Source organism: Pseudorca crassidens, chromosome 8, assembly GCF_039906515.1.
Source record: "Pseudorca crassidens isolate mPseCra1 chromosome 8, mPseCra1.hap1, whole genome shotgun sequence".
NCBI classification, from domain to species: domain Eukaryota; kingdom Metazoa; phylum Chordata; class Mammalia; order Artiodactyla; family Delphinidae; genus Pseudorca; species Pseudorca crassidens.
The window spans coordinates 2,071,127-2,082,342 of NC_090303.1; the positions used below are offsets into that span (position 1 = coordinate 2,071,127).

Genomic DNA, 11,216 nt, shown 5'->3' on the forward strand with positions numbered 1-11,216 from the left:
ACCTGGAGGTTGAGTAGGATATTGATTCTTTTACTACACTCTTACTGACTGAAAACAATACCTATTTGACTAGCTCACAGCTCTGCAGGTCAGAAGTCCGGGCACAGCATGACTGGGTTTCCTGCTCAGATCCACACGGGAACATGTGAGTTCCCTCCTGAGAGTGTTAAAGCACGTGAAATTTAAGTGTAAGACATTGAGCCCCAAACGTTGGATGTTCACCATAGTTTGTGTGGGTCACAGAGCTGAAATCAAGATGTCAGTCTGGCTGTGTTAGCATCCAGAGGCTCTGGGAAAGAATGGCTCCGAGATTCTTCGGCTTGTTGGCATAATTCAGATTCTGCAGTTGCAGGACAGAGGTCCCCATTTCCTTGCTGGCTGTCATTCGGGGGACAGTCTCAGCTCCTAGAGGCCTCTCACTTGCCTTCCCTGCCACACCATTGGACTTCTTCAGAGCCAGCAATGGAGAGTCTCCCTCTTGTCCCTTTTGTACTTCAATTCAGGAAGAGTTCAGGTCCTTTTCATGGGGTGCCTGAGTAGGTCACATCCACCTAGAATAATCTCCCCATCTTAAAAAAACAACTGATTTTGAACCTTAATTCCGTCTGCAAAATCCCTTCACTGCAGCACCTAGATTTAGAGTTTGATTGGATAAGTGGAAGGTTTGTGTACTTCAGTAAGTAGGAGTCTTAGGGGCTCTGTTAGAATTCTGCCTATTGCAAGCAGTGTCCCCACTTCACGGACCGAAGTGTCTTATTTCCTGAAACTCCTAAGGGAGTTTATCAGTGTTCATTTTATTTCAGTGACCTTGGTGAATGGGAAGACTACCACCTCCGTGAGCAGGAATGGCACCCAGCTTCCTGAGTCCACAGTGTGGCTCTGCTACTTAGTGGTGTGACCTTGGCTGTGCTGCTCTACTTACTCTACTTCTCTGCCTCTGTTTCCCTCATCTGTAAAATAACATGGAGTTAGTGATTGTTCTTTCCTCGTACGGTTTGTTTTTTAAATAAATTTATTTTATTTATCTGTTTTTGGCTGCGCTGGGTGTTTGATACTGCTCTCTGATTTTCTCTACTTGCGTCGAGCGGGGGCTACTCTTCGTAGTGGTGTGCAGGCTTCTCATTGCGGTGGTTTCTCTTGTTGCAGAGCACGGGCTCTAGGCGCGCAGGCTTCAGTAGTTGTGGCACGCGGGCTCAGTGGTTTTGACTCGGGGGCTCTAGAGCGTAGGTTCAGTAGTCATGGCGCACGGGCTTAGTTGCTCCGAGGCACGTGGGATCTCTCTGGACCAGGGCTCGAACCCGTGTCCCCTGCACTGGCAGGCAGATTCTTAACCACTGCGCCATCAGGGAAGCCCCCTCTTAGGGTTTTGATGATTAGATTTAATGCCCAGGGAACTCCAGGAACAGTGCTTGACTGTAAATTGCTTTAAAAGTGATTACTTTTGGAGCTTCCCTGGTGGTGCAGTGGTTGAGAGTCCACCTGCCTGCCGATGCAGGGGACACGGGTTCATGCCCGATCCGGGGAAGATCCCACTTGCCGCGGAGTGGCTGGGCCCGTCAGCCATGGCTGCTGAGCCTGCGCGTCCGGAGCCTGTGCTCCGCAATGGGAGAGGCCACAACAGTGAGAGGCCCGTGTACCGCAATAAAAAAAATAAAATAAAATAAAGTGGTTACTTTTAAAAAAAAATGCTTTTGAATCTGCAATTATGCAATTCAGGTGTGTTAAGCATGTTCATTAATAGGAGTTCCTACTATAAAGAGACCCACAAATAAAAATAGAACTTTTCTTTCTTCTTCTTAACTATTTCTGACTTGCTATGTTATACGTATATGCCTTTTATGGTGGGCTGCCACAAATTTATGTTGGAAAAAGTGGAATTTAAATAAATCTTTACTATGCTAATTTGATAGATTTTGATAACTCATTTCACTAGCATGGTACGATATTACCAGTAGCAGACTAAAAGCTGAGTTCACTTCTGGCTCTGCCCCTAAATCCTGATGAGTCCTATAGCTGGAAAGGCTTTTGGATATTATACTACGAATTAGTTATAACATTTACTCTGTTTGTTTAGGAAAAACTGGAGGAGTGCCTAAGGCAGTTAAAGGAGGAAAGAGTAATAAGACTTAAGGCTGATAAATGAGTCAATGAAGTAAACAATTGCTTATACTTTTGGGAGTGTTTTGGTTTTATTTCGATTTGATTTTAATCCATATACACATAGTTTGTAAACTTTAAAACTGTAATATGTTGCAAATTGGTTGTATCATATGGACTTTTGCATTTACTGGTATTTAGTGATCATATGATCTATATTCCAGAAAGCATGTTTTTAAAAATATGAAAATCTCGTTGTGTGTGTGTGTGTGTATGTGTGTGTGTGTGTATGTGTATGTGTGTGTATGTGTGCGCGCCCACATGCGCTTTATGACATTAGCTTATGATCTGTTCATGATTCTTTGATTCAAGAAAGCACTTCTTGTGCATATACTATATATACAGTAGCATAAAAGACATGATGAGACTCTCCTGGCAATGAATTAGGAAAGTGAATCATTTAAATAAATTTAAGATATTGGAAAACTTCTAAGAATGCAATGAAAGATAAAAATATATACTATAAGAATTACATTAGGTAATGTGCATGAAAGCAGGGCATAATCTAAAAAGTTCTAAATATACTTTATCAGAGGTTGAGCGTAGGGAGGAATTTTTCAAAGTGCATATCCACTGGATTGGCGGACACTCATTCAATAAATGGTGAGCACCTGCTTATATAAGGCAAAAGGGGCATCATGAACATAACAGCCTTTCTGAGAAATACTGGAGTTGACCTTATAGGGGGTTTTAAGTGCATAGGTGATGAGCGGAAGGGGAAGAGTGCACGGGAGTGAATATTTTGAAGGAGCCAAAGAAAACATTGGTGATCGTACATTTAATAAATTGGGTTGGGTATGATTTAGGACTTTTAAACGTAAGCATTAGATATTTTGTTCACTAAAGTTAATTCTTAACATTCAGCAGAGTTGTAATATGTTTTGTTCAGATCAGATTCTATAATTCACTTTCTAATTTAAGGGAAACTTAAAGCAGGTAATTTTCTGATGTGGAATGAGGCTCCATTATGAATTGAACCAGTTAGAAATGTGATCTTTCGTGAAAGATCATTAATAAAACGATAACTTTGGTTTACTTATATACCACCTAAGCGTTATATAGGAAACTTTGTTGGGTGCCTGGGGGTTTTGGTTATTATGTGATAATGGTCTCTGTCTTTACTGGTGGAGAGTTAGGTTAATTACAGATTAATTACATCTTGAGTGTTTCAGTTTTGTTCCTTGAAACTAGGCAAGACTACTTTTGATGACAATGAGAAAAAAATCATGTCAGACATTTTCCGTCTTCTTTTATAGCTAGAACATGAAAATGCCCAGTTAAGAAATGTAACTTTCTCTTTGTCTGAAGCCCTTCATGTCCACAAGCATGATCCTGGATGATGAAGGTGTTTTGGGCAGCATTGAGAATTCTTTTCAGAAGTTCCATGCTTTCTTGGATCTCCTTAAAGATGCTGGGTTAGTTCATTTCTCTTCATGGCGTTCTTCTCTTTGCGACTATAATGGTAGTTTGCTGAGGAACTGGAGCAATTTTCATCACTTATGTGGCCATATTTAGCCAAATTTAGTGTAATTATAGGTAATATAGTTGACGTTTTAAAAGGAGGAATTAAATTTTTTAAGAAATGCAAATAGGGGAGCCTGCTTTGGTAGAGTGGGGAGCCCATTATAAAAGAGTAACCTGTAGACAGAGTAATTAGTAGGTACAGTTTTTTGTAAAGACTAAATTGAAAGCAGTTTTCATTGAAAATATTCGGGAATGGATAAGAATTTTCCTATCTTTCATTTACTTTGCTTGTTTGATAAGTTTGAATTAAAGTTATTTTTGTCTTAGACATAAAAATTATTATTAATCTGCAGGGAAGATATAGGTCAGTGGTTCTCAACCGTGAGCAATTTTGCTGAAAGAGGGAAGTGGAGATTGATAGTTGATGGAGTGGTGTTTTGTCAGTGAATGAGTTGGTGTTGGGAAGGAAGGAACAAACACATTCTTGGAAACTGGAGGAAAGGTGGTAAAGAAGTGTGGGAATGGAGGTGTGACTGGCAGTGGACGGGGTGCACGGTACATGTTGAAGCTGCTAGTGAGACAGTGGGATGTCTCCTAGAGGATGAATCTGGAAAGGGCTGAGAATTTGGGGGAGAGAGAGGCTTGTAGTATGGAGTAGGATGTTGGCTTTTAAGATTTTAGAAGTATTTCATGATTGTAGGTCTGGGGAAATCTAAACTGCTCTTCTGTGATTATAATAACCTTTATCTTTTCTCCTCTCCTCCTCTGGTCCAGGCTTGGGCAGCTGGCCACAATGGCTGGTATAGATCAGTCAGATTTTCATTTACTAGGTCGTCCCCAGATGAATTCTACTGTTAGTAGTCCACCTAAAGAAGAAAAGAAGGCACTTGAAGAAGAAAAATCAGAGTCAAAGCAGAGTGCCCCAGGACCAACGCAAAATCTCCAAGTAAGTGGAGAGGACAGCACTTAAGGATTCTAAGAGTGATTAGCAAAAAGGAAATGACCAAGTCAGAGAGAAAATAATAATGGTCAGTCTCTAATGGTTCACGTGCTCGGGAGCTAGAAGACTCTGGAGTCCTCTCCAAATCTGAGATTAGTAAATGTGGGCCCGTTTCATGATACTGTATTGTTGTACATAAGAAAACTGGAAGTTCTTTAGAAAGTGTATGAGTTAAAGCAAACTCTCCTTAATGAAGAAAGAAAACATTACAGAAAATATCCCAAATTTTAAGTTGTATAAATGTCTGTTCTATTCATATTTTATCTAGGTTTCTATTTGTATGCAGTCAGCTTAACAATGAAGGAACACTAATGGAGGTACACGTACTGATATAATTTTTAAAATAAGTAATCTTGACATAGCTGATACGTAAGATATTACAGTGACTCACCTGGTCATGGGAATGGGAGGGGAAACCTGTCAGCTTTTCCTCCAGCCTCACTTGGAGCCCCCTTCGCCCAGCTCAGCCAATCTCAGACTGGTCTTAGGAACTGACTGGTCTTGGGAACTGACAGTCTGGTCACAAACTATATTATATACTGTTTACATGTGCCTGGAGGATAGCAAAGAAATTAATTTTCTTACAGAGTAGGGTTTTATTTTTAGTGAGGGGAAGGAAATGGGTAATAACTACCCCAGTCACCAAAGTCTGAAAATGTAGCGGACATAGCCTTGGATATAGCTAGGTTAAGCTGAGAATCACTTGGCAGGATATAATTAGAGAAAAACTGGCTCTGAAATCTTCTGAATAATCAATTGACTGTGTTAATAATAAGATCACAGAGTAACACTGAAGTTTTGAACTCTACTTTTTAATGGTTGGCTTTGTTCATCACTGAATTTTTGCCTTGTCTTTTGTCTTTCCCTCCAGTTTCAGAAAATTACAGGTGATGCTGGGATTCCTTTGCCTGTCGACTCCTTCCATGTTCCAGTCTCTACTCAGGAGGCCTTAGAAACTTCCAAAGACAAGCTGGGGGTCGCAGTCACAGAGCAGCGGCAGGAGTCTTTTGAAGATTTCATTGCTAGAACATGTTCTCCTTCAGCAGACGTCATTTCTGGAACTGGAAGTCAAAGAAAAGAAGAGGAATTACCTAGAAATAGCAGGTCTTCTTCAGAGAAAATGACCAGAGCATAATATACCAAAAACTACTCTGCTAAGAAACAACCTGGGAAGGACCTGCATTCCTGCTCTGACTCACCTGTAAAGCAGAAAAGCAAAGGAATTGGGCAAAATAATTCTTTGCTTAATGAACCAATTAGAAGTGAGTCTTCGAAAAAACACATTTCTGTTAAGAAAGAGAGTACAATAGTGACTGTTTCTTCAAAGACAACTAAAAGTAAACTCAGTCTACTAGAACATTCTGAAAGTGATACTCTTGGATCTGATTGTGAATTTCCAGAAAGCATCCATATTCCATCATGCCTAACATAGGTCTAAATCTTTTAAAATCTTTTAAAATTATGTTTTTGCCTTCAAATTTTAATAAATTATTTATGTTTTTATTATAGCATATGGTGTTTAAAAATACTTGACTGGAAGCCATTAGAGAAAGATTTATCTATACTTTTTTATTATAATGAAAGTTTTGGTGTATTTTTCCTTGTGACAGTTTGCACCACTCATTCAGCTAGTGTTTACTGAGGGCTTCATATGTACAGTACTTTTCTGGGTGCTATTGCTTTCAGCAGTGAACAAAATAAAGCTTTTGCTCTCCTGGAACTAACACTCTGTGGTGGGAGAAAACATAAACAACAAAACAGGGTAAGGGGTAAAAAGAGATGGGAATAATAAATGGAATAGTTTTACCATTTGGTTAACTGTCAAACTATTATAAATCGTATGGCCAGAAGCCATTGACATATTTTAATTCACAATAACCAGAGAGCATCAAACAATTTACCAAGGCACTCAACCGTGTTTATGGATTACAGCAACACTATGAGGTAGGGAACTATTACCATCCCCATTTATAGATGAGGAGTCTGAGGAGACATTATGTGAGTTGCCCAGAATTACACAGCTGTAAGTAAGTGGGAAGCTGGGATGTGACCAGAACCCATGCTCTTTTTTTTTAATGTATGGACTTTACTATGTTTCATTTGTTTCTGATTTATGTGATTTTTTTAAAGATTTTTTTTGATGTCGACTATTTTTAAAGTCTTTATGGAATGTGTTACAGTATTGCTTCTGTTTTATGTTTTGGTTTTTTGGTCACAAGGCACGTGGGATCTTAGCTCCCCAACCAGAGATCGAACCCTCACCCCCTCCATTGGAAGGCGAAGTCTTAACCACCGGACCACTAGGGAAGTCCCCCTTCTGTTGTGATTTTTTATGGCAGTTTTTTTAAATTTTATTTTTTATTGACGTATAGAATTACAGTGTTGTGTTAATTACTGCTGCACAGAAAAGTGACTCATTTATACATTTATATACATTCTTTTTCATATTCTTTTCCATTACGGTTTATTACAGGATATTGAATATAGTTCCCTGTGCTATACAGTAGGACCTTTTGGGGTTTTTTAAAATACATCCACTTTTAAAAAAATAAATGTATTTATTTTATTTTTGGCTGTGTTGGGTCTTCATTGCTACACGCGGGCTTTCTGTAGTTGCGGTGAGCGGGGGCTACTCTTCTATGCGGTGTGCAGGCTTCTCATTTTGGTGGCTTCTCTTGTTGCAGAGCACGGGCTCTAGGTGCATGGAGTTCAGTAGTTGTGGCACACAGGCTTCAGTAGCTGTGACTCGCAGGCTCTAGAGCGCAGACTCAGTAGTTGTGGCAAAATAGTCAATAATTTAATACTGAATGGAGAATTAAGGACTCTAGAGCTAACCTTTGGAGAAAAGTAAGAACAGAAAAGATAAGATTTGGAACACTCATTATCCCTGTTTTCATATAACAGGGTTTCTTGTCATCCAACTATTCGTTATCTACATCCTAATTTTAAGGTGTCTATAGATTCCAGCCCTTCTAAGTCAGCAAACTGATCATCCTGTTTCAGCAAATTACTCACTGATGGATTCATAACATAAACATAATACCGTATAATAGAAATAAAATTCAACTTTAAAGTGAAATTCTGAATTTTAAAGATATAATATCATGAAGCCATTGTAAATAATACCAGAGATCTGCTGGGTTAAACATACAAAGCCATTGATAAATGAGGATGTGTAGTTAACAATTTAAAAAAGAGATACAATAGAAGTAAAAGAAAAAACAATTGAGTATCAAATAATTAAGAGAAGGCCTTGGAAAACTGCTGAATTTTTACCAGAATTAGCCTGTTTGAGCTGCCAACATTGAACACGCAGTGAAGGACAGTTTACTGTCCCATAAACCAGTTTTGCTGAAATAATCACTCAAAACAAAATGTAATTCTTTTTTTTTAATTGTGGCACTTGTGCTTCATTAAAATTTAACCTAAATTTTACTGGCTATAAGAGAAAATATACTGGATTCGTTTATATAATAACATACTTTGACATAAATTTCAAATGAAAATTATTTTCAAATGTATTTTCAATTACTCTTCAGTCACTACAGATGATTTTAAGTATATGGATTTTTTTTTTCATGTACAAATCATCCTTGAAAAATAAGGATTCTTTTACTTGAGTAGGACTTATCTTAATCCAGAGATCAGATCTAGGTCCAATAGACAAAATTTTAAAACTTAAAATTTTCTAATAGTAAAAGGCACTTAAAAGGTTAAAACCTCCTAACAGACCAGCATTCCGACTATAGAATCAGCTGATTTATGGGAAGTGAGCATTTTGTTATCAAAATACTCATCCACAGCTGAGTGAGCCTATAGCATGGATACATGGTAGATTTCTGTACCAGAAATTGGATGAGCTTGTGTGTGGATCTCCTTCCAAATGCTAAGATTTCAAGGGCTTAACTGAGACCAGAACAGCATTTTCCAAAGTTGCTAGAAACAAAGAGGCCTTTAAAATGTTCCACTGACAAAGGGTTGTAGAGCCAAATAAAGTTTAAAAACACTTCAGACCAAACTCTACTTAACAGTGAAATTCACAGAGCACATTATAGCTCATTCCACATCTCAAAAGTCCTGCAGTCACGAAACATGTTTAAATTTACTGAACCCAGGATTTCTCAAGTTTATTTTACTACAAAATCCTTTTTCTTACATTTTTTTTCTTTTTTGTTGACTTCACATTCACTAATGTCCCATGGGAGCATAGGTGATATTCAAAATATTTAACAAACTTCAAGTGAAGGCGCTAAACAATTAGGAAGCTGTCTGACTAATTATAGACTGACCCTAAAACTAGTGTTCTTTGGATCACTATTTAGAGGAAAAATCTGGTTTAAAACTGAGATCTTAATTGATAATCTAACGCCATCAATCTGCAAAGTTGCCTTAATTAGTAGGGGTTTTTTTTCTTGTTTTTGGTTACAGTTGCTGGACTTTGTGTAGCTGATATAATGTAAATCATTTCAAAAAGGTCAAATGTATGATGTCACATGTTTTCTAGCATCAAATCCATTTCACTAAGTCTAAAATAATCTCTTTCAAGAGATGCAATATTTTTTTAACCCTGGAAGGTTCGGTTCTAACCTTAAAATAACTTAAAGACACTTTTCAAAACTAAACTAAAAATTGAAAAAATAAATAATAAGTAGAAAAGGGCAAGAGCTGAACTAAGAGACATTTTCACTGGCCATTAAAAAAATTCTCTTCTTAAATCTGATTTTTAAAAATTAATAGAAAAGACTGGCAATTAACTTATTTTCCCTGGTGACTACTGCCTGTTTGGGGTGATACAAACATTTACCTAGATAACTGTGCTTTAGGAGTAATAAGAATTATATTTTTGGTCTCTGTCCCAGTTTCTGCCACAGAGTTTCTAAAACGTTTGGTATTTCCTAAGTGATGAGATGATAATGGTGTCTTTTGTTATGTTAACAAGGTGATCTTTAGAAAGCACCTAAGGATGGGAGCGGGCAGCCTGTGGAGTCAACCTTGTGATTAGAGGTTGGACCTTTCAGTCCTACCCCCTTGCCCTCAGGGCAGGGAAGAGCCACTCAAGACTGAGCTCAATCGCCCATGGCCAATGAGTTATTCAGTCACGCCTGTGTACTGAAGCCTCCATAAACCCCCAAGGACAGGGTTCAGGGAGCTTCCCAGTTGGTGAGCACATGGAGATTTGGGGAGAGTGGGCTCCATGATTTCTCCCCATACCTCGTCCTATACATCTTTCCTATCTGGCTGTTGCTGAGTTTTATCATTTTATAATACACCGGTTAATCTAGTTAATAGAATATTTCTGTGAGTTCTATGAGTCACTTGGGCAAATTAATTAAAGCTAAGAAGGGGGTCGTTGGAACCTCTGATCTGTGGTACAAGGGTCAGAAGCACAGGTGACAACATATACTTGGTGACTGGCACCTGAAGTGTGTGTGTGCATTCCTGCTGGACTGAGCCCTTAACATGTGAGATCTGATGCTATCTACAGGTAGATAGTGCCAGAATTCAGTTGAATTATAGGACACCCAGCCGTTTGAGCACTGCTACGCTCTCTCATTGGAAATGGGGTGCTCAGGACCACTTAATGCTTTCCAGGCTCTGGCTTCTGTGAATTCATGACAACAGTAACCTCTGAAACATACACATGTACCTTTGCCACAAAAAACTTCTGATAGACACATAAGAAATTAATAAAAGTTGCTAAGAAAGGGGGTAAGGGACCTAACATTGGTTGGATGAGGGGGAAAAATATTCCAGAAGGAATTACTACTACTACCTATCTTTTGATAGTATGTGATTTTTAAATATGTGATCTCATTAGATTTTCCAAATACAAATAAACAAGATAATTATCATTTTTTTAAAAAAAGGCTGAAGAAAATGTAGTTTTATATACTTCAGGAAAAAGAAAATTGAGGGAGGATTTGATTATAGTGTTCAGTAGGCCAAGAAATGTGAATAAAGAAAGAATTACTATAAAGGGGCCAGAAAAATGATTTAGGAGACAAGACTTTAGGAGACACTTTCTGATAAGCAGAGCAGTAACTCTTGCCCATTTCCTTTGTTTTTGGCCACGAATGGTTAAAGGCTCCTGTGAGAGGGCTACAAGGGGACTAGTGTCACATCAAGTGGATAGCTTAGATCCTGATACCAACTACTGGAAATTATCCAGGGCCCAGGAAAGAAGTACTGGTAAGCTGCAGTTGCCAGCACGGTGCTTGGTAGATGTAAATATTTGTGGGTCTGCTAAATTAATGGTAAGACTATAATTCATAATATCTTGCACACAAACTAGATTGGTAAGTTTTCAGTGGATGACTTTATTACCATTCCGAACTCAGTTAGATGGAACAGTACTCCTCAATGACTGAGAAATCAATCTTCCTCAATCTTCATGTATCACCATCTGCAAACATTGCTCTCTGTCACAGATTACCTGCCTTCAGCTATGGATGAGACAGTGAGATGCATTTCATTCTCCTCTTCCTGGACACACAGAACAAAACCTTTTCTAACCTCCCTTGGAGCCAGGCAGCGGTCAAGTTTTTGCATTCTTGTTGAAAGGGTATGGGTCTACCACTTTCAGGCCTGGTCAGGA

The 11,216-nt window shown here is 38.6% G+C and overlaps 1 protein-coding gene and 1 pseudogene across 1 annotated transcript in view; both read left to right on the forward strand.

Annotated features, from left to right (window-relative positions):
* The window catches only part of LOC137228764 (centrosomal protein of 78 kDa-like), a 31,533-nt gene extending 24,346 nt beyond the window's left edge, over nucleotides 1-7,187 (forward strand). Inside the window, exons 9-11 of the mRNA XM_067745627.1 lie at nucleotides 3,466-3,572; nucleotides 4,396-4,567; nucleotides 4,890-7,187. Of these exons, the coding sequence (XP_067601728.1) occupies nucleotides 3,466-3,572; nucleotides 4,396-4,567; nucleotides 4,890-4,916 (306 nt within the window). The 3' untranslated portion in view covers nucleotides 4,917-7,187. The remainder of the gene's footprint in view (nucleotides 1-3,465; nucleotides 3,573-4,395; nucleotides 4,568-4,889) is intronic.
* On the forward strand, nucleotides 5,430-7,187 carry LOC137229556 (centrosomal protein of 78 kDa pseudogene; annotated as a pseudogene).
* Nucleotides 7,188-11,216: the final 4,029 nt, after the last annotated feature.